Raw genomic sequence first — 16,381 nt, forward strand, 5'->3', positions numbered from 1 at the left:
TATCTATCTATCTATCTATCTATCTATCTATCTATCTATCTATCTATCTATCTATCTATCTATCTATCTATCTATCTATCTATCTATCTATCTATATCTATCAAACTGGAAATAATTTAGAGGATTAAACAAGGATTGCTGATTTATATGTATAATGTCGTTACATCTATTCCAATTTTGTGTTTTATAAATAATTGAGTTAATCTAAACTTGTCCTTAAGTTGTAATTATAGAGAATTTTTTACATGTAAAATAGGTGCAATGTCAGATTTAACAACATTATGACGCTGTCCGTTACCTCCAGTGCTGAAGCCGTTAGTTTCGCATATCATTTCATTATGTAATTTTTGACAGAGTTTGACTTTAATAACACTCTGTTTTAAAAAGTTTAGAATAAAATAACATGAGAGGGAAACGTAAACGGGGATCACACAAGTGGTCTAGTCGAGTTAGTTTGAGGCCAAACCACTAGTTTTCCTCACCGGCTCACTCCAGTCAGAGAGAGCGTGGTGTTGCATTTCCCCCGCTTCAGTCACTGCTACTCAAATTCTTCAACTCTCGCTAGGCAATATCCTTACGCCCGCAGAGCTGTTAAATGTTACATTACGTCGTGGGCGTAAAGGCTCCTTGTAATGGCGACCGTGCCGTAGATGTGCCTAGGTTTGTGAAAATGAAGCGGAGAAGAAGTTATTTCTTTTAAGTAAAACGCCGAGGTTCCCCGGAGGAGGACTTTGCGTCGATAACCGTCATCTTCATACGTGGTAAACAAAGCTGTACTTTTATACTTTTGTGCTCCCGAAATGATGAAGCTCAAATCAAACCAAACCCGGACGTACGACGGGGATGGCTACAAGAAGCGGGCAGCCTGTCTGTGCTTCAGGAGTGAGTCGGAGGAGGAGGTGAGCTCGGGGATGTTGCTGCTGGAAAGGCCATGCTAACACTAGCAGCAGGGGGTGTCTTCAGTATCTTGCGTATCTCTAAATCGATACATTTATTAACATGGTCACCATTTTAGTGATTACTGAGTTTAATTCCAAATTCTCTTTTTACCCTGTCTGTCTGTATGTTAACATTTAGTTTCTAGCCAGTACTTATGCTAGTGTTATATAAGCCTCTTTAGCTTTGGAAATGGAAACCCCATTGCATGGAGTTAGCTTAGTGCTAATGCTAGTTCTAGCATGCTAATTAGCGCTGCTGCTGCTCCGGGGAGCCAGCTGTCAGCTAGCAGCCACAGCCTCATCAAAGGAGTATTTGCTTGATTGCTGTGAGCCTCATGACGATAAAAATATGTATATTTCATTGACTGACTAAAATATTGATGTAATTTAAAAAACCATGTTAAATATATTATTGTGACGGCAAAAACAATTTGGGGGGTTTTTCCCACCCATGGTATGTTGCTGGAATAGCTTAAGCTATAGGATCGCCTTGTTGTGTTGGTCAATTCATTTCACATGTTGATGTACTTTTGTGAGATAAACTATAGTATCTTGAGTTTAAAGCATCGGACAATGAGAAGACATAAATCCACAATTTTTGCATTGTTTTATTCTGTTGAAAGTTAACAATGGCTACTCTGTTGTTTAAACCATTTAAGAAATTCGCATGCTTTCGACACGCAAGAACAGAGGTGTCTTTGTAAGAAAAACATTACCAGGAGAGCAGACAAAATAAGACTAAATCAGTTCCTCATCCTGGTCAAAGGAGGGGCCAGACTGTGAACAACATATGCCTCATTGATTTCAGGAAATGCATCATTATCTCACACACACACACAAACTTTTCCCAGGAACAGTAGTTTACCTGATTGGCTCGCAACCCATCCTCGCCTTTTGCCATATCCTACTAAATAGAAATGGATAATTAATTTCACTCCTTGCATTTCCTCTACATACAGATCTATCTGTGGCACCTGGCACAGAGTCACCTAAGTAATAGGAGGATTACATTTAGCATCTTAATTGGAAGGTTTTTAGGAAGTTCTATATTTTCTGTACTGCAAAGATAAGTTAAAAAGAACACAAAAAAGAAATTGTGTGGGATTCATTCCAGGTGCTGTTGGTGAGCAGCAGTCGACATCCTGATAAGTGGATTGTTCCTGGAGGGGGAATGGAGCCTGAAGAAGAGCCTAATGTTGCTGCAGCTCGAGAAGTGTGTGAAGAGGTCAGTTCAGATATTTTTTTTTTATCTCGTTTAATAGCCTTAGTCTTCACCTTTTCATATTTGTATTCTAACAGGTGTTAAATGTCACCCAAAAGTAGAATATTTGTTACAAGTCTTACATTTTCTGATGAACAAATACAAAACTTGTCTTTCTTCACTTCAACTAAAGACAAAAATGTTATTCTGAGAACAGCTTTCCATTTTCGTTGTGACAAATTGGTCTGAGTCGAGTGTAGGCTCAGAGGAGTGTTGTATTCCAATCATGATTGTATTTAACACTAGGAATACGGCCTTGCTCTCAGAATCTTTTTTGTTAATGCAGTCATCCTGTTTGCACAACCAGAGAGACTGGGAGCCTGGCAACATGTAAGCAGTATCATGGCATCATGTTTCAAGACAGTGTTGTGGTGTCATAAGGGTCACACTGAGATTAAATGCTAGCTGCACTAGCACTGCACCGTCCCAAAAATAGAAGAAAAAAAAAAGAAGAAAATTTGATTAAAATTTTTGAGAAGTTTTTAATTCTGCCTCTTAAATAACATGTTGCAGTTTTTATAATTTTTTGTAGAATTTAGTGGAAATGACTAAACTAAAATTCTGCTAATACAATTTATACACTTAAATTGTGGGTGTTCCACTCATTTTCCTGGACATTTTGATTAGAATACAAGCATTGATACTGAAGATGTAGAAGTTCTGTCAGCATTTGGCTCATGCCGGGCCCCTGACATGTAAAGCCTGTTCTTTGTGTGTGATCCATCACACTGATGGATGCTGATATAATCTCTTATCCTGGCTCTCATAGTGGCTGCCGGACACTGCTTGTTGCCAGCACATTTTCATTGACTCAAAGTGTCTAGCCACTACTATGGGTTATTTGAGCGCTTAAAGCAATCACACAGAAATATATAGTCATATAATCTATTTTTTTAGCCTTATTTTGGATGCTGGTGTAATTCTAATCCTTATGATCTTATTGTGATTACCCAGTGAGTGATTGCTTGTGCTTTCTGACTTGGGAGTGTTGCCAGATTCCATTCAGGACCCAATCGCAGTCCAGATGTTACTCTGGCTTCATTTGTCTATTTACCCGCTCCTGGCCTGACCTTATTCTGTTATCAGTGATACGCCCCAATCCTGCACCATTAGGACACATTGCATAACTGTAATGCAGCCTCAGAACTGTCCATCCTCTTCCAAGATGATGACCCGTAGTTTTCAGTTACACAAATGCCTGAGTTGGGAGACATTTTCCACTTCATAAAAAAACATACAGGCTGACTTTTGGCCTATTACTTAATCCCTGGCATGGTTTATGAGTTTCTTTTGATGGGTCTGTTCTTTTCCATCAAAACCAGTTGAAGACTTGAAGTGTAACACAGAGGCCGTGGCGCAGTTTGTGGAGTCCAACGTTTATTTATAGAGTGAAACTGGAAGCTGAAGAAGCTTCAAAGATGTCAGCAAGCAGCCCGGCTCTGTATTTGAACCTCTCTAACTATTCACCTGGGGCTTAAGATGTTGGACGTATTTTTTATTTTATAGTAAGCCTGAATATTATGTTTAAGTTTTTGTATCTGGTGAAAAGAGGTTTTCTTAGTTGTAATATTGAGAGGGGAATAGAAATGTCTAACAACAAAGAATTTATTAAGTCTATATTTTGACCTTTTTGTACAATCTTGTATTACTTTAGAAAGATTTCTGTCAGAGGAGCTGCTTACAAACCGCATCAACTGAACAGGCTTGTTTCATGTTTTTGCTGCTCTTTAAACAAAGAACTAAATTGATCTGTGAGGCAGTAGAAATGTATCTGTTAGGTCATTCAGTATTATGTGATTTGTTAAACTAAAACTTAAAGATCATGTCATTCCAGAATACTACTTTGTTGAGTTTTACAATATAACCTGCCAACCTGTTCCGCAAAAGGTTGTGATTTACATTTCATACATTTTAACAGAAGTTTGTGCAAAACCATTATTTTAAGTTTGACATCTAACTTTCAGCTGATTTCTTATTTTGACATTCCGACCTGGTGTGTGCTTCGTTGAGGCATTGCAGAAAAGTGTGATCATAAATAATCTGAACATGGCTTTTACTCTGCATTTGTTATTTGGAGGACTGAACACACCAATAAAGGAGAGAACCTGCAGTGTGAAAACACACAGTCTTATGTAACGTAATCCACTGCAACACAAACACAAACTAGTTTCAAAATTACCATACCAATTACATCAGCACTCTAAATCCAGCTCGACAAAACACTCCGAAGTTTAGATGCAATGTTTATTTTTGGTTTGTCAGGCTGCATTACTTTGAATTGTCTTGTTTTTTTATTGTATTCATTTTATCAGAACAACCCATAATCCTCTTTTGTGGTTTAATTACCATGGTATTATTTTCCGACCTTTTCCTTCATCTTGCAGGCCGGTGTGAAGGGAACCTTGGGTCGCTTAGTTGGAGTATTTGAGGCAAGTTTCCTTCTGCTTCATGTGGATTGTGTGTTCCCCCCCCCCCCCCCCACATTTTTAAATCTCAACCAAGTGGCTTGTGTGTGACTGCAAATAAAGATCCAAATTTGTAATTTTCTCCCTCAGAACAAGGAGAGGAAACACAGAACCTACGTGTATGTTCTAATTGTAACAGAAGTACTGGAGGACTGGGAAGACTCGGTCAACATTGGTAAAGCACTTTGTTCCGTGGTCAAAACAAGAATCACACGCAGTCACATGCTTCTCTGTGGCTTTGTTGTTGTTGTTTTTTCTCTTAGAACTCAGTCTCGGTCATATTGCACTTCAAGGATGTTTTAATTCCAGCCCTTGTGATTTTTATTTTTTTATACAAACTCTCTGCAGTCCTGATCATTTGTCCAATTTATTTAGTATTTAGTTTTCTGTATCAATTGTTCTTTCTGGGTGAACTGTATCTACCACTCATGTTTCTTTTCCTGCCTACAGGGAGGAAAAGGGAATGGTTTAAAATAGACGATGCCATACAAGTGTTGCAGTGTCACAAGCCCGTGCAGGCCACCTACTTCGAGGCTCTCCAGGAGAGTTGCCTGACCAGTAATGGAACGCCACTGGTGACCACGATAGGCGAGGACCTCTCACCAACCTACAGCATCAATCAGAGCTCCGTCTCGGGTATCAGATAACTAGAACCACAACTCTGATTTCCCCCTGGAGCTTTTGCCACCACTTGCGCTCTTACTTGTGTCACTTCTTTCTCTTCTCCTCTCTTCTGTCCTCTCTACTGTTTTTTTTTTTTTTTGGTCTTTTTTTTCAGTAACATGGTTTGCCTTGCCAACTCCTTTGTGCCAGAATTGTGGCACAGACTTGATGACAAGTGTTGGGTGAATAGACTGAAACACTTTGTAAATGTAATTAAATGTAATTTTTGATCCCTGTTTTATTTTTCTCTTTTTACAGAAAATGCATGAAGTATCCCCTCATTCCCTGTCCTTATGCACCCTTAGTGTGGTGTTTAATGAATGCAAGAACTACTTTTTACTGTTGTAACGTAAAAGTGTATGCGTAGTGCTTAAGCTGAAGGCTTTCTGGTGGTCTTTTTAATGTCTTTTCCATTATTTTGGTTGTTTTCTGTGACTGAATGTGCCCATAAATGTTCTCCCTCCCTCGTTGTAAGGATAGGAAATAGTGTCTGTATCTGGAACAAACAGATTTGTGGGAAACGTCTTGCATGAGCACCATTAATGTCGCCTCGCTCACGTGAGTGACCTGATGTTGACTGTGCAACAGATTTGTGGCAAGGTCTTTGGCTTTTCTCCAGGTTCTCCTAACTGTGGTTTTTATTTTATTTTTTATTTAAGCTCAGCTTTTTAGCACAGCCCCTGAGTACTTCTTCAGTTTCGATAGACTTTCAAGTGTCAACTGTGTTTCTTTTATTTGGGAAGTTAGCCAAGCACTACAGGTTTCACCCTCAGGCTGAGCGTATACAGTAAACTGTACAGAGTGGAAGAATGTCAACTTATAATGTAAAAAGGATCCCTTATTCTCCTTGATGTATTTACCTCATTTTAATCACTTTTTTTTCCTATTCTAAATTTCTCTTGTGACGACAAAGTCTTCCTCCGCGTACTTAGAGGGTGAAAGTAGGTTTAAAATTATTTTTCAGAATTCAGCACATATCACTTAAGTTATTATAACCCATGTCCATATCTTACTCCTCACATTCAGTTTGGTTGAAAAACAATTGTTTACATTGCGTTTGTAACCTAGCACGGATGACTTTCGTGGGCACTTTCATTACGTAAATGGCTTTTTTTCTTTAGCTTTTTTTCTTTTTACCCTTATTTTTGTTAGCATTTAAATTGCATCCCCAGAAACACTCAGAACACCCGATTGACATTGAAAGTAATGGATCTGTAATATTGTCTTTGGCAAAGGTGCACAACAAACAAGCCTTGTACAGTTTGAGAACGTGTTTTTACTTGTAAAATGCTTTTGGATACTTTTTTTTTCCCTCTCTTGGTTTCTCTTCTCTAACTCGTCTGGCGACTCTCTCTAGCCGAGCTGTGTCACATGACCTCGATGAGTCGTGTGGCAGCAGGCTCAATACTGTGAAACTGGAGGCGCTGTAGATAGCATGCAAGAGGTTTTTATTGTAAATTGCTTATTTCTGTATAGATCAAAGGTGAAGAGTACAAATGACAAAACACCTCTTACACATCTGTGAGTGCTGTGTCATTTCAGCTGTGGCTGGAAATTTGAAAACTTTTGTTGGCTTTGGAGCTGTTTAGATTTTTTTCTGTGTTGATGTGGCAAACAGTACATCCGAGACTAAAGAACAACGAATGTGGTTGTGAGATAACGAGCCTTTTAAATCATTTAAAAATATAAAATCCCTTCCAATTCTCTGCTGTTAGGGTTTACCCATTCATTTTTTTTGGTTCAAATGTAAAACAGTCATTGCCATTGAAGTTTCCAAACTGCTACTTGGTTAAAAAGTTAGCAAGTCTGTAGTCTATGCATTTTTCTGTAGAGGGTTTCATTTGTTGCAACAAAAAAAATATTACAAATTAGCCAAATCAATGTTTGTGTTTTTACATATGTGCTAAACTCATTAAGCTTGTTTGAGGTAATTCTGCGCAGTTTAATTTCAATCATGTTTACTTTCCTATCAATTACTATGTTTAATACCACAGTTCAACTCTTAAAGACACAGATAAGTCTACATCTTATCTATAATTATGGTTAAGAAATAATAGCACTGAGTGAAATCTGATGTGAAACCCCTTACAGAAAATTGCATTGAGAACTGAAGCTTCATGAAAAATGTCGGAGAAAATGGAGCATCAGGATGTTCAGCGCTGCTGATAGAAATGTGTGAACCGTGTCGACGGTCTCCTCCTGCCTGAGACTTTGAGCAGGTTTTATTGTTGTGCATTTGCAGGGTGTGGTGGCTAAAGTCTTGCTTTATGATTCCGTACCTGGCAATAGATTTGTCTATTTGACCATTTATGTAAATGTGCTATTATCGTAAAAGAAAAGTCAGTAATTAACTGGGATTGAATTTGTTCGTTTGGTTCAGTTTTAATGATGGGTACTGTCAAAATGAATGTGAGGAGGATTTCCCTAAGTAACAGCCAACAATGTAATTATTAATGACCTCTTGTTTCTAACCATCACCTAACTCGGTTGTCTGTGATGAGCTAACGCAGGGGTGTCAAACTCCAGTCCTGAAGGGCCGCTGTCCTGCAGTTTTTAGATGTGCCACAGGTACAAAACACCTGAATCAAATGGCTTAATTACCTCCTCAGTTCTCCAGAGCCTTGCTAATGACCTAATTATTCTATTCAGGTGTGGTGCAGCAGAGGCACTTCTAAAAGTTGCAGGACAGCGGCCCTCGAGGACTGGAGTTTGACACCCCTGAGCTAACGCCTTGTATATAGGTAGAACAACCTTAAAACTAGAGGAAGCACTCTGGCTGTGGTTAATTAGAATTACTGTTTCTTAGTTGGAAAATTTCAGACTGTTCTGATCAGAGGTAATGAAGTCTTTAAATACAGAACATTGGCAATTATGGCAGAAATTTTCCACTTTTTCATGGGCTCTGTTTTATGCTGAAGCAAAATAAGAGCATGTTTGTTACACAACTGAATCTTGAAATAACGTCACTTCCTTTCAAAGTTTGAAGCTCGTTTGCTATGCCAGTGAAACGGCTCCATCTTGTGGCCATGGCAGAAGTATTAAAAGCACATCTCAACAGCTGAGGCTTGTAAACATTCAGTTTTCTTTATCAACTTGAATGATTGCAAAAAATGTTCTATCTAGTTAAATTAGGAAAACAAAAAACAAAGACCCCTAAAATACTTGCAACTGAATTACAAACATGTTCACTTCTAGAGTTCAGCCTGGAAGTTACATACTTGTAAACATTTTGTGTTTTTGTGTCACTGGAATATTGTTTTCCTCTTTTGTCATTTGGGACTGTGGAATAAAACCAGAGTAAGACTGAAGATTGTAATATAAATGTGCCAACAAATAAACACCAGTATTTCAACTTCTGTGAAGTGTCTCTGTTCATCTCAAGAAGTATTTCCACTTCAGGTTAAACATACAGTAGAATATTGTAGAGCCCACATTGAAAGATTAAAATCTACTTTTATAGTATGTAGAATAGTTAAATACTCATCTTAAACAGGAAAAATGGCAAATCAGCTTTGAGGTGAACTTTCTAACCCTATTGAACCATTTTGGGTATTTAACAGGCACGTCACTGGACACAACTAAAATTAAACATTTCTAAAGGCTTCAACTTATGTACAGATGTAAGTATCCATCTTCTGATTTAAAGTTTAACTTATCTGCACTGACATTTAAAAAGGCAGACTGGTTCTGGTGGCAAAGGGAAAATATTGGCTTTAAAAGCACTTTTGGTGAATAATGAATTTAACGAGTTGGCTCCTTTGGGCCTTCTGGATAAGTGATCATTTTGAGATATAGCCAGACTTTTTAACCGAAGCTTGTTATTCTATTCAGAAAACTGACTTCTGCCATTCAATCTGGAGGCTTAGGATGCAAGTGAATCAAGAAAAATCTGTTACAGTTAATTAGTTTATTTATCAATTCTGCTTGAGTGATGTCACCAGACATTAGGTCAGTAACTTAAATTAGTTTTACTTGGTCACAATGTACTAATGAAAACGGACATAACTTGGATTTTGATTCTTTATTTGTAATAAACAGTAAAATTTACTGAGGCTGTTGTCCTCTGCCGCGTCCAAAGCCACCTCTCTGTAACAGAGAAGTCCAGTCAGTCGAAACAGAATCAATTTACTGCAGCCACAATGTTTCAGCAGGGACTGTTAAAAGTTCTGAACAATAAAACCTGAAAGTACTTACAAACTGGAACTCTGTAGCAGCTCCAGCGCCAGCCTCTGCCTTCTTGTCAGCACCAGCTGAGGAGAAAAAGGTCAAAATTAAATCTATATATTCAAAAGCTTCTTTTTGGTTACTTTATCACATATTTGACAAACTGGAGAAATGTGCCTTGCAACACTTTCTTAATCTTGGAGAAAATTACTTCCATTGAATATACTAAATAGATAACAGAAATCAAGCCATTGCAGTTACTGAAAGTGAGCTGAAACATAAAAGTTGGATATTTTTATTTTAAAATAAAGTCTGAATGCTGTATTTTTTTTTAAGATAATGATTGAATTGCAAACATCCCATGCGGAATAACTGGCTAAAAAGACTAAATTTAACACCAAATCCATCCCGCCCAGCTATCGACACTAAAATGTTCAGGTTTACATACGGGGTGCAGCAGATCGCCTGTATGCGTCTCTGTCAGCCTCGCCACGGTTGAGGCGGGCGGGTCTCTCTCCCTCCATACCTGCACAAAGAAAAAAACACAGAAGAAGAATGTTTACATCCAAATCTACTGTAAGACTTGGATGCGATCACTAATAAGTCAGCATGGACACAATTTGGCCTTTGGTGTTTACAGTTAACTTCTGAAGATTTTTAAATATGTTACTGAGATGTTTTAGAGCTAAAAAGTGTCAATGATTTTTGTGTGAAGATGGTTGGTTTGTTCCACCCCAACAACATAGATGTTCAGAATTGGAAATGGTTGTTGAGGAAAATAAATATTCTCTATTTCCTCAAATTTTGGATTTAAAATGTATCAAATATTAGCAAGCAGGATTTACAATGTAGATGCCTAAAGTTAAGGCCCTGCTTAGTAATTGTTAAACTATGACAGTTCTCCGTTTACAACATAATTATAAAAAAGTTAAGTACTCCCAATAATACTTAATCACCTCAAAATCTAAGTATGAACTTTGACACACCTGCATTATACTACAGTGTCTTCAGCAATCTCAAACATGTTGATAAGCATGAATCACATTATCACAACTGTTTCACATTTCTGCAGGTAAGCACCACCAATACAATTTAAAGTAAAGTTAGGTCATTAACAGACAAACAAAATAACTGTCTGATGTCACTCAATTCTTCCTCGAGTCCAGTACTTTAATTATCAGTGGTGTATCGATTTGTGTAGGATATTTTCTTTTATATCACCAAAACATGTGAAAGTTCAATCATCAGTTTCCCAGCCAGCACTTAGCAGTGGCTTTAATATCTCACCCTTAGGCCTGGGCCTGGCGGTCTCAGGGCGGGTCTGGCGGCGCAGGGTGGCCGGGACGATCTCAGGGGGAAGGTGGAGGAAGTCTCTCAGGTACTGGATTCCCTCATTGGTGAGATACCAGTAAAAATGGCGCCAGGCAAATTGCTCCTTGACGTACCCACAGGATTTCAGCGACTGAGAAAAAAAAAAACACAAGTGAAAAGATTAAATCTACTTGATGCAATATTAAATTGCCTTTTATCCTACTAAGAAGTTTTACATCTGATCTCAGGATTCACCATCACCAAAGCTGCTGAGTTCAGTTCTAAAGAGGAACTGAACTAAACTCTTCCTGTCCAGAACGAACTTCTCTGACCAATTAATATGAACCTAGCAGTCTTACAAATCTCTTCATTTTAGTGTCATTCAGGCTTGTAATAATGTAGAATACTGTGGACATTTACAACACACTTTGCACATTGATTTCATTTCTTTTGCTTCTATAAATCTTTCAGATGTTGACTCCACTGCATCTGCACAGGTTTTTTGTAATTGTTTAAACTTTTTTGAAATCCTTTATACAAACTATATGTAAAAGCTCTTTAAGTCATCAGCTGAAAAATTTTGCATTCTGTAATTTTACTGTGAATTTTGATTTAGGAAAACTTGTATGGAACAAAAAAAATCTGGAAAGCTGTGGTTTTTGTTTATAACCAGTTATACTCAAACATTGCATAGCAGCATTTTCCTCAAATGCTGCAATAATTACAATAAAAGGACACTGTTCTGATAGTTTCTAAATATTATTTCATAAGCTACGACATGAACTTGCTGCTAGCTCTTAATCCAGACTTTTGGAGCCACTGAACTACACAGGAAATGCCAGCTTCCATGAGACAAGATGTCCATTTCTACAAAAACAGGTATTCTCTCCTGGTATACAAACTTATTACAGATTTTTAAGCAACATCCTTGAGATCTGATGTAGCTAAAGATGGATCACCATCACCAAGGGGACCCGGGTATTCCGGAGAAGTGTTAAAACTTGTGTTCAGCCGTCTCACCTGCATTGCCTTCATAACATGAAGGTTGGGGACATTCTTGTCAGCAAGCTCGGGATGCTTGGCAAGGTGGACGTCTTTCTTGGCCACCATGACTCCCTCTTTAAAGAGGAGCTCGTAGATAGCAATGCGGTTCTTCTTGGGCATAAGCATCTGTGCAAAGTGAGAAGGCAGGTTTCACTTTCCTCATGTTTTAAAAAACACAAATAAGCTATCGTTTGCTTCAGATATTAACATCAAAAGCAGGACATTTTTACACACTTTACAGTTTAAAACAGACGCCCGCGTACAGGGGCAAACATGGCAGCCGGCCGTGATAACCAAAGCCGGGAATACTTCCTCACTCCAATACTAAATATCTACAATTTTGGGGTGTTTAGGACTAAAATATGTCAGCCATTTTAATCACAACAATAACAGAAAACAAACGCCAAAGAGTATTTTCTTCTAGAACCTGAGATGTTAAAGATTTATTTAGATTTTGACACCATGTCTAGCTTTACCTTTCCACAAGAGAAGGGACCGGAGCCGGAAGGAACGACTGTCCTTGATCAGGAAGGTATATGCTCCGAGCGCGAACTTGTTCGAATATGCTGCCCCCTGCTGGTGTGGTGGTGTACCACCAAGAAATTGTGAAAGTCTGTGCCTTCAATTGGAAACTATACGTCCGTAAATATGAACATCTTCTCTGTAAAAAATTTTTTTTAACAGTTTAATTAGCACTGTTTCCAGTTTGTGGTGTTCCAGTTTAAGATTAAAATGGTTTCTTATTGCTAAACGAAATGAACAAGAGCAAATCGGATTATTTACAAGTTTAATTGTTTTACAACTGAAGTAAGTAATGAAATGCTAAATTTGAACCACGTTTAGTAGTGTTCGCCTTTTTTCTCAATAGACAAAAGGGAAAATAATGCACAGTATTTTTCTAAAACTGATTTTTGCAAGATAAAAACACCCGTTATTGTTTAGTTTGATATACTATGCATGCCTAAAAACAATCACTCGTATACGCTGTGTAAAAGTTTTTGTCACGTCAAAGACATTTTAATATAAGACAATAATCTAAATTTCAGCTGATAAGTTCATTTGTAATTTCTATATACTTGTTAATTTTTGGTATAAAATATATATGTTTGGTGACATATGTATGTCAGTTATAACTGTATAAATTGTGATGTGTGGAAATATTGTTGCACAAATGATTAAAGATCTGCTCTAAATATGTGCATGGTACGCCTGTGGAACCTTTATTTTGAAAGATCTTCCCGGATGTAGTTGCTGATCATTTAGTCCAAGCTTTATTCCAACTCTCTCATCAGCAGAACATTTCAAAGACGGAGGCAGTCCCTGCTGCTGCAGAGCGCTATGGCGACATATTAAAAAACCGTAAACTTATCCAGGTAAGAAATATGCATATATAAATATATTTTTATATTTTTGCAGGGTTGAAGTGTGACAGTCGGCTACGGCTTGTGTCATTTATAGCTGCATTGCATCTACTGTTGTTGAGAGGAGCCTCTGGTGATATGATACCCTCTTTACTCTATGACAGAAGTCCCTAAACTCAGTGTGCTATGTGAATGTAACCTGAACCACTGCCAGTCTACACCTTGCCTCATTATATAAATGTTGCATTAAAACTCATATCCAGTTTGTCTGGGGGTGAAAAAAAAATCTATTGGTTACACAAATTTATAGCAGCTTTGGTGCAGAACTCGCAGTGGGTTCTGGATTTATCAGTGCAGGCTGCAGTAGAATGGGCCTTTTAAAGTAAAAAGAAAAAGCTTGTCTCAGGGGAGAGCTGCGTTTCCTCTGATTTATTCTAGAGAGCAGCTGGTGCTAGATCAGGTCAGAGCTACTGACCTCCATCTCAATGCAGACTCCCCTCCCTGATAAGTGAGCTCTGTCCACGGTTCTGAACTCAAATCAGCTAACGAACTGAAAGTACAAACATCAGCTTGATGCTGTAGCAGTACAGGCCTATTTCTGTTAGATTGATCAATAAGCATTAGGTTACTGGTTGAAGTTGGTTCAGAAAGGCAAAATAATGAAGTAGAGTTGCTGAATTTCTCCAAATATTAAACAAAAAACAGAAAATGAAAAAAAGAAAAATAAAGTCATCTGAATTTAAAAAAAAAAAAGAAGTGATGTAAAATTGAGTTGAATTTGATCTGCTTGTCTTTATTTTTCTTGTCAGGCTTTTGTTTTTGTCAATCCGGATCTATGTCTTGTGACAATGTTTTATCTCAGGGGAATATCACGGTTTATGCTTTGTAAGTGACTCTTTGCATACAGATTTCATTAAAAAAAAATAAAATGAAGCAAAAAGGGATAATTATTCTACAAGTAGTTCACAAAAGAACCTCCTGACTTCTGACATAGGAAGTGTAGGCGCCGTTGTCTTTCATGGAATGGACTGAGCAGTGGGTTGGACTGAGTGGTTAAAATAAAGACTTCTATAAATAGTAACAAATGCGCAACAGGGCGGTTATGATGATGCGCCCTGGGTTGGGCTCCAGCACCTCCTGATCAAAGGTCGGAAAGGTCCTGGCTCATAATCCTGGTTCAGTGCTCAGTCAGGCCACATTTCCTCTCTGATCTGATTGAATTTACATTTTTTTAACCATAAACATGCCTGAGGAGCAGGTGTAATTCCAAAATGGCTCCTTCAGAGTCATTGTGCTGAGTCAAGCTGAGTGTTTTTGACTGATACAGTATTATCTTCCTGCTTTTAGATATGAGGGTTTGAATCTGTTTCATCATCACTGGTTGCTCTGACTTTAAAGAAAATTTTACAGATAATAAAATAACCGATACTTCTTCACACATTTGTCAAGCTTAACTATGAATCTGGACTGGAGATGAAGGTTTTTATCGTTGTGACGATGTCTATCCAAGGATTTACTCACTGAACCTCCCTAACAATGCTACAAATATTATAAATAATTTACTCTATTTGGATTTTCTGCCATCTGTTCTAGAGTTCTTTTATTGTGAAAAAAGTATTTAAACTAATTTCTAAAGTCATTAAAACAAACTGATGAGAAAGTGAGCTATTTTTATTGAGTGCCTCTAGAGGAATATCTGGGGTTTTATGTGTTTTATTCAAGGGTGGATTCCTCAATGGGTTTAATTTGCTCTTTACTTATGAGTGATTTTAAATGAGTGCCAGTAAGTGGATTAATCCACTTGAAAAATTAGTGACACTCATCTGATTTGCAGCTTTCAGTTCCACTCCTTATTTTGGATGATAGATGAAGTGTCACTGCTAATGGGATTCATTAGAACAAATCTTAACTTGTCTTTCAGCTCCATCCTTCTCGCTGTATAACTAATTGTGGGTACGCTGGTCCCACTGGGTTTAGACAACACTTTGCAAGCTGTTTCATTCGTATTTACAAGCTTGGCACATCACATCTGGTGCTTTTTGTTTTCAGCCATTGTTAGACGACTGAAAGGATTCAGCTCAGATAGCTTACTCTTTTTTTCCCCCCACATTATTCACACATTCATACATTAAAGGTTTTTCCGTCTCTGTCTGGCTAATAATCAATATAATTTCCATTCTGTCTGATTCTGAGAATCACCACAATGCTGAAGGACAGAAGAGCGGGTTTGGTATGTGTTTTACAACCTGCCTTGTGTTATTTATTGACTAACAAGATCATTTACATTTAAATTTGAACTTTTTCAGCAGCTCTCACTGAGAGGTTAGGGCGCTTGGTGTGCAGGGCTCTGACTTTGCCTCAAATTGTGACGTGATTGGAGCTCGAGATAAGATAGGCAAGATGGGAAACTGAGAGGTTGCTTTTTCTACAAAGTCTGCATTCTTTATCAAATCCATATTAAAATTGTTTTTGTTAGCTTAGCTGACTGTAATTTTTATTATCATGACAATGCATATATTGAGCCGGGCAAGAAGCCCCGCACAGCACAGGCTGAACATATCAATCAATCAATCAATCAAATTTTATTTGTATAGCACATTTCAGCAGCAAGGCATTTCAAAGTGCTTTACATAATTAAAATAAAAACAGAAATAATCAGTGAGAAAGAGAGAGATTTAAAAAAAAAAAAAATGACATCATATAATATACTATAATATACTCAGTTTAATGTTTTAGCTTAAATTGTCGGTAAGAAGCACCACCTCTAATATAAATGTTTCTTTCATTTTCTAATTCTAAATTATAACATGTTAATTCATTATAAATAATTATAATAAAAAATCTGTGTGTAATTCAAACTTTGGTAATGTTCTTTAACACAAACAGCTACTTTGTATTTGTTTCCTATTAACTCTATGTGGCAGATCAATGTTACTGGTATCAAATTTTTAAAAAGAATTACCCTTTTAACAAATCCAAAATCTTCCATTGTACTGTTTCTATTGTTCAAAGTCTTTTCAATGGGATGTCAGAGAAAGTGCTTGGGTTTTCAGCATCTCTACAAAACATTAAGTTCAGCAGCTGTCCCTTCTCCACCTGTTGCTGCTCAGTCAAGCAGAAAGATAATGATTGTTGGTGAATTACAGGCATTTTTACTAAAATAACAGATTATAT

General features: G+C 37.5%; 3 protein-coding genes across 4 annotated transcripts in view; 2 read left to right on the forward strand and 1 right to left on the reverse strand.

The window, feature by feature from the left end:
* Positions 1 to 558: 558 nt before the first annotated feature.
* nudt3b (nudix (nucleoside diphosphate linked moiety X)-type motif 3b) lies at positions 559 to 5,563 on the forward strand. Its single transcript, XM_008409024.2, has 5 exons — positions 559 to 899; positions 2,053 to 2,163; positions 4,584 to 4,628; positions 4,755 to 4,839; positions 5,115 to 5,563. The coding sequence occupies exons 1-5, from the start codon at positions 801 to 803 to the stop codon at positions 5,309 to 5,311; spliced, it is 537 nt and encodes a 178-aa protein (XP_008407246.1). The 5' UTR covers positions 559 to 800; the 3' UTR covers positions 5,312 to 5,563.
* A 3,770-nt stretch (positions 5,564 to 9,333) lies between these two features.
* Positions 9,334 to 12,430, reverse strand: rps10 (ribosomal protein S10). Its single transcript, XM_008409025.1, has 6 exons — positions 12,323 to 12,430; positions 11,823 to 11,972; positions 10,779 to 10,953; positions 9,940 to 10,017; positions 9,522 to 9,577; positions 9,334 to 9,413 (listed from the first exon to the last, which is right to left on the reverse strand). Exons 2-6 carry the CDS (start codon positions 11,970 to 11,972, stop codon positions 9,372 to 9,374), a joined length of 501 nt encoding a protein of 166 aa, XP_008407247.1. The 5' UTR covers positions 12,323 to 12,430; the 3' UTR covers positions 9,334 to 9,371.
* A 691-nt stretch (positions 12,431 to 13,121) lies between these two features.
* Positions 13,122 to 16,381, forward strand: part of pacsin1b (protein kinase C and casein kinase substrate in neurons 1b) — a 27,554-nt gene continuing 24,294 nt past the window's right edge. For both annotated transcript variants that reach the window (XM_008409026.2, XM_008409031.2), the window contains exon 1: positions 13,122 to 13,219. The gene's annotated coding sequence lies outside the window, so the exon portion shown is untranslated. The remainder of the gene's footprint in view (positions 13,220 to 16,381) is intronic.

The sequence above is a fragment of the Poecilia reticulata genome, linkage group LG5 (genome assembly GCF_000633615.1).
Source record: "Poecilia reticulata strain Guanapo linkage group LG5, Guppy_female_1.0+MT, whole genome shotgun sequence".
NCBI lineage: Eukaryota > Metazoa > Chordata > Actinopteri > Cyprinodontiformes > Poeciliidae > Poecilia > Poecilia reticulata.